Source organism: Scyliorhinus canicula, chromosome 29 (genome assembly GCF_902713615.1).
Source record: "Scyliorhinus canicula chromosome 29, sScyCan1.1, whole genome shotgun sequence".
NCBI classification, from domain to species: Eukaryota; Metazoa; Chordata; class Chondrichthyes; order Carcharhiniformes; family Scyliorhinidae; genus Scyliorhinus; species Scyliorhinus canicula.
The window spans coordinates 1,044,157-1,060,362 of NC_052174.1; the positions used below are offsets into that span (position 1 = coordinate 1,044,157).

At 55.3% G+C, this 16,206-nt stretch overlaps 1 protein-coding gene across 2 annotated transcripts in view; it reads right to left on the reverse strand.

Annotated features, from left to right (window-relative positions):
- The window catches only part of slc25a35 (solute carrier family 25 member 35), a 32,370-nt gene extending 17,628 nt beyond the window's left edge, over positions 1-14,742 (reverse strand). For both annotated transcript variants that reach the window (XM_038787047.1, XM_038787046.1), the window contains exons 1-2: positions 14,351-14,742; positions 12,730-12,789 (exon numbers count right to left, since the gene is read on the reverse strand). In XM_038787047.1, coding sequence (XP_038642975.1) covers positions 12,730-12,789; positions 14,351-14,722 — 432 coding nt within the window. In that variant the 5' untranslated portion in view covers positions 14,723-14,742. The remainder of the gene's footprint in view (positions 1-12,729; positions 12,790-14,350) is intronic.
- Positions 14,743-16,206: the final 1,464 nt, after the last annotated feature.

Genomic DNA, 16,206 nt, shown 5'->3' on the forward strand with positions numbered 1-16,206 from the left:
TCTGAACAATCTTGGTTCCCGTCAGTTCAAAGATCCTCTTCCCTCAACGGCCCTGTGGTTTCTCAGACTGCCGGCTATTCCCGGGGCGCTTGACTTCCCCAGCGTGGATTTAGAACATTTTATGTCTTAGAGTCGGGACCGATAGGTCACAGAGTGAGGCCGTTCAGCCCATTGGATCCATGCAGAGCAGTCCAGGCACTCCCATTCCCCCCCCCCCCCCCCCCTCCCGCCCTGTCACCGTCTCTTTGAGCATTAATTTCCATCCACAATCTGAACAGTTTTCTCATTAAATCGTTCATCGTGCGGCTAGACCACAAGACGTAGGAGCAGAATTGGGCCACTCGGCCCATCGAGTCTGCTCCGCCATTCAATCTCATCCCCATTCTCCTGCCTTCTCCCCATAACCCCTGATCCCCTTATTAATCAAGAGCCTATCTATCTCTGTCTTAAAGACACTCAGCGATTTGGCCCCCACAGCCTTCTGCGGCAAAGAGTTCCACAGATTCACCCACCCTCTGGCTGAAGAAATTCCTCCTCATCTCTGTTTTAAAGGATCGCCCCTTCAGTCTGAGATGGTGTCCTCTGCTTCTACTTTTTCCTATGTGGTAGTCAACACTGTTGTATTATAGTGTATATATGGGTAATACGGTAAGGCCCCTGTACTACAGGTACGGGGGTAGATCCCTGCCTGCTGGCTCCGCCCAGTAGGCAGAGTATAAATATGTGTGCTCCCCGTACAGCAGCCATTTCGCCAGCTGCTGTAGGAGGCCACACATCTCTGTGTAATAAAGCCTCGATTACATCCTACTCTCGTCTTTGCGTAATTGATAGTGCATCATTAGCTCAGGGGCTGGTTTAGCTCACTGGGCTAAATCGCTGGCTTTTCAAGCAGGCCAGCAGCACGGTTCGATTCCCGTACCAGCCTCCCCGGACAGGCGCCGGAATGTGGCGACTAGGGGCTTTTCACAGTAACTTCATTGAAGCCGACTCGTGACAATAAAGCCATTTTCATTTCATTTCATCCTACAAGTGGAAACATCCTCTCCCCGTCCACTCTATCCAGGCCTCGCAGAATCATAGAACATAGAACGATACAGCGCAGTACAGGCCCTTCGGCCCTCGATGTTGCACCGACATGGGAAGTCAAAAACTAAAGGCCATCTAACCTACACTATGCCCTTATCATCCATATGCTTATCCAATAAACTTTTAAATGCCCTCAATGTTGGCGAGTTCACTACTGTTGCAGGTAGGGCATTCCACGGCCTCACCACTCTTTGCGTAAAAAACCCACCTCTGACCTCTGTCCTATATCTATTACCCCTCAATTTAAGGCTATGTCCCCCTCGTGCTAGCCACCTCCATCCGCGGAGAAGGCTCTCGCTGTCCACCCTATCTAACCCTCTGATCATTTTGTATGCCTCTATTAAGTCACCTCTTAACCTTCTTCTCTCTAACGAAAACAACCTCAAGTCCATCAGCCTTTCCTCATAAGATTTTCCCTCCATACCAGGCAACATCCTGGTAAATCTCTGCACCCGTTCCAAAGCTTCCACGTCCTTCCTATAATGAGGCGACCAGAACTGTACGCAAATGCGGCCGTACTAGAGTTTTGTACAACTGCAACATGACCTCATGGCTCCGGAACTCAATCCCTCTACCAATAAAGGCCAACACACCATAGGCCTTCTTCACAACCCTATCAACCTGGGTGGCAACTTTCAGGGATCTAGGTACATGGACACCGAGATCCCTCTGCTCATCCACACTACCAAGAATTTTACCATTAGCCAAATATTCTGCATTCCTGTTATTCTTTCCAAAGTGAATCACCTCACACTTCTCCACATTAAACTCCATTAAAATCCTGTAAGTTTCAATAAGATCCCCCCCTCATCCTTCTAAACTGCAACGAGTACAGACATTCTGAGTACCAACAGCGGGAGCCCTGCTTAAACCTCCCCCCCTCAAAACAAAAGGCCCTGCCTCAGTGTCTCCTCCGGCTCTAGTCTCTCCTGTACCTGTCCCAGTTTTTCCAGCCCCAACCTCGGGGCTAAAATCCACCCCCCCCTCCCCCCAAATCCTGGAACCGTTCTAGATAATCAACCCCCCCCCCCCCCCCCCCCCCCCCCACAACCCTCTCGAGGACCCTCACCTCCAACCCCTGAAGCGTGGGGGGAGGTTTAACTTGAATGTGAACTTTACTAAGCGTCAGTGCCACTTCCCTCCTGTTGAACTCGGTGCCTCTCCCACCCCCCCCCCCCCGCTGACTCTTTCCCACGAGACCTCGTGCTCAATTCCCGGAATCGATTGTGACACATCCTGCCCATCAGAGCAAAACCGGAAAAAAAAAGGGGAACCTGGGGAGCGTGTAAATCGCCCCTTTCAGCACCTCCTGGGCGGCCCCCATGCGATCACGGGGCACTTTCCGCAGCTTTGTTGCATTTGGGAGTTCCCCTTAAAAGTCTCGCAAACGACAGCGACCGGATAATCCGGAGATTTCGGCCGACGCATAAATACCTCGGTCTCCTCCGGAGCTCCCCAGCGTCACAGATGCCAGTCTTCAGCCGATACGATTCACCCCACTTCATATCAATAAACGGCTGAAGGTACTGGATACGGCAAAGGCTCTGGGCCCTGACAATATCCCGGCATTAGGACTGAAGACCTGTGCTCCAGAACTTGCCGCCCCCCTAGCCAAGCTGTTCCAGCACAGCTACAACACTGACATCTACCCGGCAATGTGGGAAAATTAGTCTGGATTTCTTACTTATTCTTACATGGGATGTGAGCATCGCTGGCTTGGCCAGCCTTTCATGTCCATTCCTAATTACACCTTCAGGAGGCGCTGTAGTCTGTGCAGCGTAGGTACACCCACTGTGCTGTTAGGGAGGGAGTTCCCTATCACAAGGTTAGATACAGAGTAAAGCTCCCTCTACACTGTCCCCCATCAAACACTCCCAGGACAGGTACAGCACGGGGTTAGATACAGAGTAAAGCTCCCTCTACACTGTCCCCATCAAACACTCCCAGGACAGGTACAGCACGGGGTTAGATACAGAGTAAAGCTCCCTCTACACTGTCCCCATCAAACACTCCCAGGACAGGTAAAGCACGGGGTTAGATACAGAGTAAAGCTCCCTCTACACTGTCCCCATCAAACACTCCCAGGACAGGTACAGCACGGGGTGAGATACAGAGTAAAGCTCCCTCTACACTGTCCCCATCAAACACTCCCAGGACAGGCACAGCACGGGGTTAGATACAGAGTAAAGCTCCCTCTACACTGTCCCCATCAAACACTCCCAGGGCAGGTACAGCACGGGGTTAGATGCAGAGTAAAGCTCTCTCTGCACTGTCCCCATCAAACACTCCCAGGACAGGTACAGCACGGGGTTAGATACAGAGTAAAGCTCCCTCTACACTGTCCCCATCAAACACTCCCAGGACAGGTACAGCACGGGGTTAGATAGAGAGTAAAGCTCCCTCTACACTGTCCCCATCAAACACTCCCAGGACAGGTACGGCACGGGGTTAGATACAGAGTAAAGCTCCCTCTCCACTGTCCCCATCAAACACTCCCAGGACAGGTACAGCACGGGGTTAGATACAGAGTAAAGCTCCCTCTACACTGTCCCCATCAAACACTCCCAGGACAGATACAGCACGGGGTTAGATACAGAGTAAAGCTCCCTCTCCACTGTCCCCATCAAACACTCCCAGGACAGGTACAGCACGGGGTTAGATACAGAGTAAAGCTCCCTCTACACTGTCCCCATCAAACACTCCCAGGACAGCTACAGCACGGGGTTAGATACAGAGTAAAGCTCCCTCTACACTGTCCCCATCAAACACTCCCAGGACAGGTACAGCACGGGGTTAGATACAGAGTAAAGCTCCCTCTACACTGTCCCCATCAAACACTCCCAGGACAGGTACAGCACGGGGTTAGATACAGAGTAAAGCTCCCGCTACACTGTCCCCATCAAACACTCCCAGGACAGGTACAGCACGGGGTTAGATACAGAGTAAAGCTCCCTCTACACTGTCCCCATCAAACACTCCCAGGACAGGTACAGCACGGGGTTAGATACAGAGTAAAGCTCCCTCTACACTGTCCCCATCAAACACTCCCAGGACAGGTACAGCACGGGGTTAGATACAGAGTAAAGCTCCCTCTACACTGTCCCCATCAAACACTCCCAGGACAGGTACAGCACGGGGTTAGATACAGAGTAAAGCTCCCTCTACACTGTCCCCATCAAACACTCCCAGGACAGGTACAGCACGGGGTTAGATACAGAGTAAAGCTCCCTCTACACTGTCCCCATCAAACACTCCCAGGACAGGTACAGCACGGGGTTAGATACAGAGTAAAGCTCCCTCTACACTGTCCCCATCAAACTCTCCCAGGACAGGTACAGCACGGGGTTAGATACAGAGTAAAGCTCCCTCTACACTGTCCCCATCAAACACTCCCAGGACAGGTACAGCACGGGGTTAGATACAGAGTAAAGCTCCCTCTACACTGTCCCCATCAAACACTCCCAGGACAGGTAGAGCACGGGGTTAGATACAGAGTAAAGCTCCCTCTACACTGCCCCCATCAAACACTCCCAGGACAGGTACAGCACGGGGTTAGATACAGAGTAAAGCTCCCTCTACACAGTCCCCATCAAACACTCCCAGGACAGGTAGAGCACGGGGTTAGATACAGAGTAAAGCTCCCTCTACACTGTCCCCATCAAACACTCCCAGGACAGGTAGAGCACGGGGTTAGATACAGAGTAAAGCTCCCTCTACACTGCCCCCATCAAACACTCCCAGGACAGGTACAGCACGGGGTTAGATACAGAGTAAAGCTCCCTCTACACTGTCCCCATCAAACACTCCCAGGACAGGTACAGCACGGGGTTAGATACAGAGTAAAGCTCCCTCTACACTGTCCCCATCAAACACTCCCAGGACAGGTACAGCACGGGGTTAGATACAGAGTAAAGCTCCCTCTATACTGTCCCCATCAAACACTCCCAGGACAGGTACAGCACGGGGTTAGATACAGAGTAAAGCTCCCTCTACACTGTCCCCATCAAACACTCCCAGGACAGGTACAGCACGGGGTTAGATACAGAGTAAAGCTCCCTCTACACTGTCCCCATCAAACACTCCCAGGACATGTACAGCACGGGGTTAGATACAGAGTAAAGCTCCCTCTACACTGTCCCCATCAAACACTCCCAGGACAGGTACAGCACAGGGTTAGATACAGAGTAAAGCTCCCTCTACACTGTCCCCATCAAACGCTCCCAGGACAGGTACAGCACGGGGTTAGATACAGAGTAAAGCTCCCTCTACACTGTCCCCATCAAACACTCCCAGGACAGGTACAGCACGGGGTTAGATACATATTAAAGCTCCCTCTACACTGTCCCCATCAAACACTCCCAGGGCAGGTACAGCACGGGGTTAGATACAGAGTAATGCTCCCTCTGCACTGTTCCCATCAAACACGCCCAGGACAGGTACAGCACGGGGTTAGATACAGAGTAAAGCTCCCTCTACACTGTCCCCATCAAACAGCCCCAGGACAGGTAAAGCACGGGGTTAGATACAGAGTAAAGCTCCCTCTACACTGTCCCCATCAAACACTCCCAGGACAGGTACAGCACGGGGTGAGATACAGAGTAAAGCTCCCTCTACACTGTCCCCATCAAACACTCCCAGGACAGGCACAGCACGGGGTTAGATACAGAGTAAAGCTCCCTCTACACTGTCCCCATCAAACACTCCCAGGGCAGGTACAGCACGGGGTTAGATGCAGAGTAAAGCTCTCTCTGCACTGTCCCCATCAAACACTCCCAGGACAGGTACAGCACGGGGTTAGATACAGAGTAAAGCTCCCTCTACACTGTCCCCATCAAACACTCCCAGGACAGGTACAGCACGGGGTTAGATAGAGAGTAAAGCTCCCTCTACACTGTCCCCATCAAACACTCCCAGGACAGGTACGGCACGGGGTTAGATACAGAGTAAAGCTCCCTCTCCACTGTCCCCATCAAACACTCCCAGGACAGGTACAGCACGGGGTTAGATACAGAGTAAAGCTCCCTCTACACTGTCCCCATCAAACACTCCCAGGACAGATACAGCACGGGGTTAGATACAGAGTAAAGCTCCCTCTCCACTGTCCCCATCAAACACTCCCAGGACAGGTACAGCACGGGGTTAGATACAGAGTAAAGCTCCCTCTACACTGTCCCCATCAAACACTCCCAGGACAGGTACAGCACGGGGTTAGATACAGAGTAAAGCTCCCTCTACACTGTCCCCATCAAACACTCCCAGGACAGGTACAGCACGGGGTTAGATACAGAGTAAAGCTCCCTCGACACTGTCCCCATCAAACACTCCCAGGACAGGTACAGCACGGGGTTAGATACAGAGTAAAGCTCCCTCTACACTGTCCCCATCAAACACTCCCAGGACAGGTACAGCACGGGGTTAGATACAGAGTAAAGCTCCCGCTACACTGTCCCCATCAAACACTCCCAGGACAGGTACAGCACGGGGTTAGATACAGAGTAAAGCTCCCTCTACACTGTCCCCATCAAACACTCCCAGGACAGGTACAGCACGGGGTTAGATACAGAGTAAAGCTCCCTCTACACTGTCCCCATCAAACACTCCCAGGACAGGTACAGCACGGGGTTAGATACAGAGTAAAGCTCCCTCTACACTGTCCCCATCAAACACTCCCAGGACAGGTACAGCACGGGGTTAGATACAGAGTAAAGCTCCCTCTACACTGTCCCCATCAAACACTCCCAGGACAGGTACAGCACGGGGTTAGATACAGAGTAAAGCTCCCTCTACACTGTCCCCATCAAACACTCCCAGGACAGGTACAGCACGGGGTTAGATACAGAGTAAAGCTCCCTCTACACTGTCCCCATCAAACTCTCCCAGGACAGGTACAGCACGGGGTTAGATACAGAGTAAAGCTCCCTCTACACTGTCCCCATCAAACACTCCCAGGACAGGTACAGCACGGGGTTAGATACAGAGTAAAGCTCCCTCTACACTGTCCCCATCAAACACTCCCAGGACAGGTAGAGCACGGGGTTAGATACAGAGTAAAGCTCCCTCTACACTGCCCCCATCAAACACTCCCAGGACAGGTACAGCACGGGGTTAGATACAGAGTAAAGCTCCCTCTACACAGTCCCCATCAAACACTCCCAGGACAGGTAGAGCACGGGGTTAGATACAGAGTAAAGCTCCCTCTACACTGTCCCCATCAAACACTCCCAGGACAGGTAGAGCACGGGGTTAGATACAGAGTAAAGCTCCCTCTACACTGCCCCCATCAAACACTCCCAGGACAGGTACAGCACGGGGTTAGATACAGAGTAAAGCTCCCTCTACACTGTCCCCATCAAACACTCCCAGGACAGGTACAGCACGGGGTTAGATACAGAGTAAAGCTCCCTCTACACTGTCCCCATCAAACACTCCCAGGACAGGTACAGCACGGGGTTAGATACAGAGTAAAGCTCCCTCTATACTGTCCCCATCAAACACTCCCAGGACAGGTACAGCACGGGGTTAGATACAGAGTAAAGCTCCCTCTACACTGTCCCCATCAAACACTCCCAGGACAGGTACAGCACGGGTTAGATACAGAGTAAAGCTCCCTCTACACTGTCCCCATCAAACTCTCCCAGGACAGGTACAGCACGGGGTTAGATACAGAGTAAAGCTCCCTCTACACTGTCCCCATCAAACTCTCCCAGGACAGGTACAGCACGGGGTTAGATACAGAGTAAAGCTCCCTCTACACTGTCCCCATCAAACACTCCCAGGACAGGTACAGCACGGGGTTAGATACAGAGCAAAGCTGCCTCTACACTGTCCCCATCAAACACTCCCAGGACAGGTAGAGCACGGGGTTAGATACAGAGTAAAGCTCCCTCTACACTGCCCCCATCAAACACTCCCAGGACAGGTAGAGCACGGGGTTAGATACAGAGTAAAGCTGTAATGTGGGGCGAAATTCCCCGACCCCCCAGCAGGGTCGGAGAATCGCCTGGGGCCGCCGAAAATCCCGCCCCCGCCGTGGCAGAGATTCTCCGGCCCGGATGGGCCGAAGTCCCGCCGCTGGGAGGCCTCTCCCGCCGCCGAGGTTTGAAGCACCTCTGGAACGGCGGGATCAGCGGCGCGAGCGGGCCCCGGGGTCCTGTGGGGGGGGTGGGGGGCGACCGAACCCCGGGGGGTGCCCCCACGGTGGCCTGGCCCGCGATCGGGGCCCCCCCGGCTCAGACTCCGGGCCAGTGCCCTGGCTGCACTATTTTCCACCGGGGCCGCCACGGCGGAAGAGGAAGAGAACCCCACATCGCGCATGCGCCGGCAGTGACATCAGCGGCCGACGTCACTGCCGGCGCATGCGCAGACCGGCGAAAGCCCTTCGGCCAGCCCCGCTGCCGGGGCGCCGGTTTTTTGCGCCGGTCTGCTGGTGCAAACCGCTCCGGCGCGGGGCTGGCCCCCAAAGGGGGGGGAGAATTCCCCACCTTTGGGGAGGCCCGACCCCTGAGTGGTTGGCTCCACTCCCCTACGCCGGGACCCTCCGTCACGCCGGGTAGGGGAGAATCCCGCCCCATGGTGTCAGAGACTCTAAATTCTTTTAAAAAGTACCTGAATCTGCACCTTAAGTGCTGTAAGATGCAGGGCTGTGGCCCGGGCACAGGAAGGTGGGATTAGATGGGTGTCTTTGGGTCAGAATGGACAAGATGGGGCATTTTGACGCTGTCACGCTCCTCGGCTACTTCGGTCATGCAAAGCCAAATTATTTAAGAATATGGACCAGCCTTTCGGGCCCAGAAGGTTTATCAATGTTGTTCTTCCGTCTATTTGGAGCAGAAATACAGTCTGTAAAATTAGTGCTGTCGAGTGTGAAACGATGATCATTGGTCAGAAGTTAGGGTTTGCCCGCTTCTTCGAATCGAGGGAAAAGATGATTGAGGTTGGGTCACTGTCGTAGAATCGTAGAATTTACGGTGCAGGAGGAGGCCATTCGGCCCATCGAGTCGGCACCAGCCCCTGGAAAGAGCAACCCACTTGAGCCCACCCCTCCCCGTTGTCCCTGTAACCCAGTAACCCCCCCTTTTTGGACACTAAGGGCAATTTTGGACACTAAGGGCAATTTATCACGGCCGATCCACCCTAACCTGCACATCTTTGGACTGTGGGAGGAAACCGGAGCACCCGGAGGAAACCCACGCACACAGGGGGAGGATGTGCAGACTCCGCACAGACAGTGACCCAAGCTGGGAATCGAACCTGGGACCCTGGCGCTGTGAAGCAAAGGTGCTAACCACTGTGCCGCCAGGCTGTGTTTTGGGGGGCGTGACCCTCACACCCAAAGTAATCGAAGGAACAGGTTTGAACGGGTTCCTGAACATCTTTAACTTTCCTCCAGAACTCACCATCCCAATTTACACATTGTTTTGACGCCCTGGGCAGGGGCCTGAGCAATAACTGCCCCTCCCACATGGAGTCACAACACGAGAGAATTCACCAATAATTCTTGGAAAAGTTCCCAACTGCCCAATAATTACAGTCACCGGTGTTGGGCGTAGAGACACGATTATTGTTAACTCACATCAAGAATAATAAATATTGGTCCTTTAGAGGATGAGAAGGGAGTTTTAATAATGGGAGATGAGGAAATGGCTGAGGAACTGAACAGGTTTTTTGGGTCGGTCTTCACAGTGGAAGACACAAATAACATGCCAGCGACTGATAGAAATGAGGCTATGATAGGTGAGGACCTTGAGAGGATTGTTATCACTAAGGAGGTAGTGATGGGCAAACTAATGGGGCTAAAGGTAGACAAGTCTCCTGGCCCTGATGGAATGCACCCCAGAGTGCTAAAAGAGATGGCTAGGGAAATTGCAGATGCACTAGTGATAATTTACCAAAATTCACTAATCTCTGGGGTGGTCCCGGTGGATTGGAAATTAGCAAACGTGACACCACTGTTTAAAAAAGGAGGTAGGCAGAAAGCAGGAAATTATAGGCCAGTGAGCTTAACTTCGGTAGTAGGGAAGATGCTGGAATCTACCATCAAGGAAGAAATAGCGAGGCATCTGGATAGAAACTGTCCCATTGGGCAGACGCAGCATGGGTTCATAAAGGGCAGGTCGTGCCTAACTAATTTAGTGGAATTTTTTGAGGACATTACCAGTGCAGTAGATAACGGGGAGCTGATGGATGTGGTATATCTGGATTTCCAGAAAGCCTTTGACAAGGTGCCACACAAAAGGTTGCTGCATAAGATAAAGATGCATGGCATTAAGGGTAAAGTAGTAGCATGGATAGAGGATTGGTTAATTAATAGAAAGCAAAGAGTTGGGATAAATGGGTGTTTCTCTGGTTGGCAATCAGTAGCTAGTGGTGTCCCTCAGGGATCTGTGTTGGGCCCACAATTGTTCACAATTTACATAGATGATTTGGAGTTGGGGACCAAGGGCAATGTGTCCAAGTTTGCAGATGACACTAAGGTGAGATGGTAAAGCGAAAAGTGCAGAGGATACTGAAAGTCTGCAGAGGGATTTGGATAGGTTAAGTGAATGGGCTAGGGTTTGGCAGCTGGAATACAATGTTGATAAATGTGAGGTTATCCATTTTGGTAGGAATAACAGCAAACAGGATTATTATTTAAATGATAAAATATTAAAGCATGCTGCTGTGCAGAGATACCTGGGTGTGCTAATGCACGAGTCGCAAAAAGTTGGTTTACAGATGCAACAGGTGATTAAGAAGGCAAATGGAATTTTGTCCTTCATTGCTAGAGGGATGGAGTTTAAGACTAGGGAGGTTATGTTGCAATTGTATAAGGTGTTGGTGCGGCCACACCTGGAGTATTGTGTTCAGTTTGGTCTCCTTACCTGAGAAAGGACGTACTGGCGCTGGAGGGTGTGCAGAGGAGATTCACTAGGTTAATCCCAGAGCTGAAGGGGTTGGATTACGAGGAGAGGTTGAGTAGACTGGGACTGTACTCGTTGGAATTTAGAAGGATGAGGGGGGATCTTATAGAAACAGATAAAATTAGGAAGGGAATAGATAGGATAGATGCGGGCAGGTTGTTTCCACTGGCAGTTGAAAGCAGAACTAGGGGGCATAGCCTCAAAATAAGGGGAAGTAGATTTAGGACTGAGTTTAGGAGGAACTTCTTCACCCAAAGGGTTGTGAATCTATGGAATTCCTTGCCCAGTGAAGCAGTTGAGGCTCATTCATTACATGTTTTTAAGGTAAAGATAGATAGTTTTTTGAAGAATAAAGGGATTAAGGGCTATGGTGTTCGGGCCGGAAGGTGGAGCTGAGTCCACAAAAGATCAGCCATGATCTAATTGAATGGCGGAGCAGGCTCGAGGGGCCAGATGGCCGACTCCTGCTCCTAGTTCTTATGTTCTCTTATGTAAATCTGCAGTATGTACAACTGGATAATAAGCAAGCTAAACTACTCCCCTCCCCCCCCGCCCCCGCTTCCCCCTTTACTGTCCCACCCTCTACTTTAGAGAACCCCAAAGTGTATCATGGAGTTCACCTGACCCACAACTTTTACTAGGTTGTGGTATGGGGAGCACACGGCCCACTCTACAGGCGTGGTACAGCAGAAATGGAAAAGGATTTTTTAAAGCAAAACAACGTTTATTCTATGAACTCAAGTTAACCTTTTTAAAACATACAGTGAACATCTTAGCAACCATTCATTCAAATACAACCCCCAAAGACTACAACACTAAGTAATCCTTAATAACTTCCCAAACAACATCTAGAAGAAACACATTTTAACAGAAGCACATCAGGTTTACATTCGCTACTGAGAACATTTATAATTCTGAATTCACCAAATGATCAAGAGATAGTCTTTTCATGGCAGAGATCAACAGTACACCTGCTCTGGCTGGCTTCAGCTCCAACACTGAAAATTAAACTAAAACACACCCTGCAGCAAACAGCCTGAAACGAAAGTAAAAAGCGGACAGACAGCCCAGCTCCACCCACACTCTGACATCACTGATAAACACCCATTTCTTAAAGGTACACTCACATGACACTACCCACACACACAGTAGACACACCACTCACAACTCTTCCTGAGAGGGCCCCCTGGCTTCCTATCAAACTCCGCTCCTCTCAGTCTGTCCCTGACCTCCGCCTTCTCTGGTGAGTTGGCTGGTTCTCCCTCGTCTGGCACAGGCGGGAAGGGCTCCCTGTACACGCACGATTCATCAGCCCCAACCGCCCCCCCCCCCCCCTCGCCAAGTTCAGAAACACCACCTTCCCCGGAGACGGACAAACAAGACGGACAGGGTCGAGGACAGCAGCCCTTCCTCCGAGCAGCCAGCAGTCGAAGCAAAACCAGAAACTCAACCCTTGAAGCCCCGCAATACCCCGGTGGGGATCGGACCCAAACGCCGCCTGTTACCGGGTCACAGCACAGCCTTTGGCGCCAATTCATTCAAACCGGGTTGGCTGCTTCTGTAATGGCCAGGCTGAAACCTTGCAGCCTGCTGCTGGGATTAAAGGCGCAGGCCACTCATGAGCAGCTTGGCCTTAAAGTCACAGGTCAATTAAACATCCGTGGATCAAGAACGTATCGGCAAAAATATAAAAGGAAGGTATAAACAGGAAGGAAGCCACACAACATGCTGGAGCTCCACTTACCTGGTGCTGGTATTGGTGACCGACAGCTATGGTAGACTGCGCCTGAAGGTGGGTTTTAACCTTTGGAAAAAGGGATAGAAAAGGTTTGAGGCAAGTGGAGGACAATTCATTAAATCCCCCACCCCACCCACACCCACCATCCCCTCCCTCCCCCCACTGTTCCCTCCTCCCCCCCACCGTTACCTCCTCCCCCCCACCGTTACCTCCTCCCCCCCACCGTTCCCCCCCCCACACCCACCGCCCCCCTCCTCCCCACACCCCTCCCTCCCTCCCCATCCCTCCCTCCCCACCACCCCCTCCCCCCCCCACCCCCTCCCTCCCCCTATCCCTCCCTCCCCGTCCCCGCCCTCCCCCCACCACCCCTCCCTCCCCACACCCCTCCCTCCCCCACCACCCCTCCCTCCCCACAACCCCTCCCTCCCCCAAACCCACCACCCCTCCCTCCCTCCCTCCCTGCCCACTCCCCTCCCTCCCCCTGTCCCCTCCCCACCACCCCTTCCCTCCCCCACCAACCCCCGCCCTCCCCCGCACCCCCTGCACTCCTGTCCGCCTCACCGCCCCCCACACCCTACCTCCCCCACCACCACCCCTCCCTCCCCCCACCACCCCGCCTCTCCCCAACCGTCCCTCCCTCCTCCCCTCCTCTCTCTCCCTCCCTCCACAACATCCCACACCCATCACCCCTCCCTCCTCCCTACCCCTGTCCCCTCCCCCCCATTCCCTCCCTCCCAACCCCCCCCCACCCACCCATCCCCTCCCTCCCTCCCCCCCCACCCTTCCCCCCACCCTTCCCCCCCCCCCCAGCACCTCTCCCTCCCCGTCCCCTCCCTTACTCTACCATCCCGCCTCCACCCCCCACCCCCGAACCATCCCCTCCCTCCGAAGATGCCAACTCTGATGCAGAACAGGACGAGTGACCATTGCTTGCCAGGAAACCGTGCTGCAATTAGAGGGGGTGAAGGGGGGACCCGGCGCAAGCTAATCGGCTGTGACGTGCATCGCCTGCGGCGTCCACGTGTCGCAGAAGTTGCAGTCGCCGTGCTGGAGGGGGGGGGGGGCTGTCTGGATTTGCAACGCGCGACACTGCGGCACTCCCTCGAGGCTCACTGGGCCAAATCGCTGGCTTTGAAAGCAAGACCCAGGCAGGCCAGCAGCACGGTTCGATTCCCGTACCAGCCTCCCCGGACAGGCGCCGGAATGTGGCGACTAGGGGCTTTTCACGGTAACTTCATTTGAAGCCTACTCGTGACGATCGGCCGTTTTCATTTCATTTCTCATTTGGTACCCGCCCTGGCAGCTTCGGCCCACAGCCTGCGTGTGGCTGGAGTGGGGCGTTCGAACGTCCCAGTGTTGCCACGCGGAGATGTGGGGAGGGAACCACCTCAGGCACAGGTGGGTGCCCGCGTTGGAGTGGGGCGCAGCGTGGCGTTGAGATCGCGGTGGGAAACGGCACGGGAATTGACGCGGGCTTGAGGGCTAGCACCGACCCGATGGGCTGAAGGGGGGGGGGTTTCTGGAGCTGTAAAGGGTCTGGGACTGGGACAAGGGTTTCACCCCTTCCCTCCCTTCCCTCCCTCCTCCCCCAGCACCCTCAGAGAGCTAGGGTGATGGACCCACTCACCAGGTAGATAGGACTGGCGAGGAATGCTCCTGCCACCCCAGCCAGTGCCCCTGACACTATACTCTTCACCCCACTGTTCCTGCCCTGTGTGCTGGTGTAGCCCGACCTCTCCAGCAGCGAGTAGGAGCCCAGGCGGATGCCGTTCATGCCGAATTGGTAGAGGAGGGCCGGCAGCAGCCCCTTCTGCAGCGCAGCCAGGCCGTCCACCTTCCAGATGGTGTAGGTGGCGTGGAAGGCGTTGCGGTAATGCAGCCGGTACGAGCCCCGGCCCCTCAGCTCCCCCTGCAGCTGCATCCGAGTCTTCACCACCTCCAGCGGGTTGGTGAAGAGACAGGCACCGCAGGCAGCCAGGCCTGCCAGCAGGAAATCCATGGGCAGGGGGGCAGGGGGCTGCAGGGGGGTAGGGGGCTGGCAGGGGGCTGGCAGGGGGGCAGGGGGCTGGCAGGGGGCAGGGGGCTGGCAGGGGCTAGCAGGGGGCAGGGGGCAGGGGGCTGGCAGGGGGCTGGCAAGGGGCTGGGGCTGCAGGGGGCTGGCAGGGGGCAGGGGGCTGGCAGGGGGCTAGCAGGGGGCAGAGGGGCTGGCAGGGGGCTGGCAGTGGGCTAGCAGGGGGCAGAGGGGCTGGCAGGGGGCTGGCAGTGGGCTAGCAGGGGGCAGGGGGCTGGCAGGGGGCTAGCAGGGGGCTGTGGGCTGGCAGGGGGCAGGGGGCTAGCTGGGGGCTGCGGGGGGCTGCAGGGAGGCAGGGGGCTGGCAGGGGGCAGGGGGCTGGCAGGGGGCAGGGAGCAGGCAGGGGGCTAGCAGGGGGCTGGGGCTGCAGGGGGCAGGAGGCTGCGGGGGGCAGGGGGCTGGGGGCTTGCAGGGGGACAGGGGGCTGCAGGGGGCAGGGAGCAGGCAGGGGGCAGGAGGCTGCGGGGGGCAGGGGGCTGGGGGCTTGCAGGGGGCAGGGGGCTGCAGGGGGGCAGGGGGCTGGCAGGGGGCTGGGGGCTGGCAGGGGGCAGGGAGCAGGCAGGGGGCTGGTAGGGGGCTGGCAGGGGGCTGGGGGCTGCGGGGGGCAGGGAGCAGGCAGGGGGCTGTGGGCTGGCAGGGGGCTGGGGCTGCAGAGGCAGGGGGCTGGGGGCTTGCGGGGGGCAGGGGGCAGGCGGGGGGACAGAAGGCTGCAGGGAGGAGACTGGAGGGAGGAGGCAGGGGGCTGGCAGGGGGGCAGGGGGCTGGGGGCAGGCGGGGGGCAGGGGGCTGGCAGGGGGGCAGGGGGCTGGGGGCTTGCAGGGGGTCGGAAGGCTGCAGAGAGGAGGCTGGAGGGAGGAGGCAGGAGGCTGGAAGCGGTGCTCACTCACTCAGACACACTGGCAGCTGCCTCCGGGGCTCCACCTCTCCTCCCCTCCCTCTCCTACCCTCCCTCTCCTCCCCTCCCTCTCCTATCCCTCCCTCTCCTATCCCTCCCTCTCCTCCCCTCCCTCTCCTATCCCTCCCTCTCCTATCCCTCCCTCTCCTACCCTCCCTCTCCTATCCCTCCCTCTCCTATCCCTCCCTCTCCAATCCCCTATCCCTCCCTCCCTCCTATCCCCTATCCCTCCTATCTCCTATCCTCTCCTATCCCCTATCCCTCCCTCTCCTGTCCCTCCAGCTCCTGCCGGCTCCCTCGCTGCCAGATTGCAAATCTGCATTATTGCCAGGCCCCGCCCATTGTGCAGGATGGGCGTGGCTGCTGTCCAATGGGAGGTCAGGATTCGGGCTCAGCCCCCGCCGGGGGCGGGAACTGCCGTCAATCAGCCGCCCGTCTCCCAGCAACCATGTATCAGCCTTCCAGGAAGTGTCAATCTCACTGTGTCACTCTCACTGTGTCACTCTCACTGTGTCAA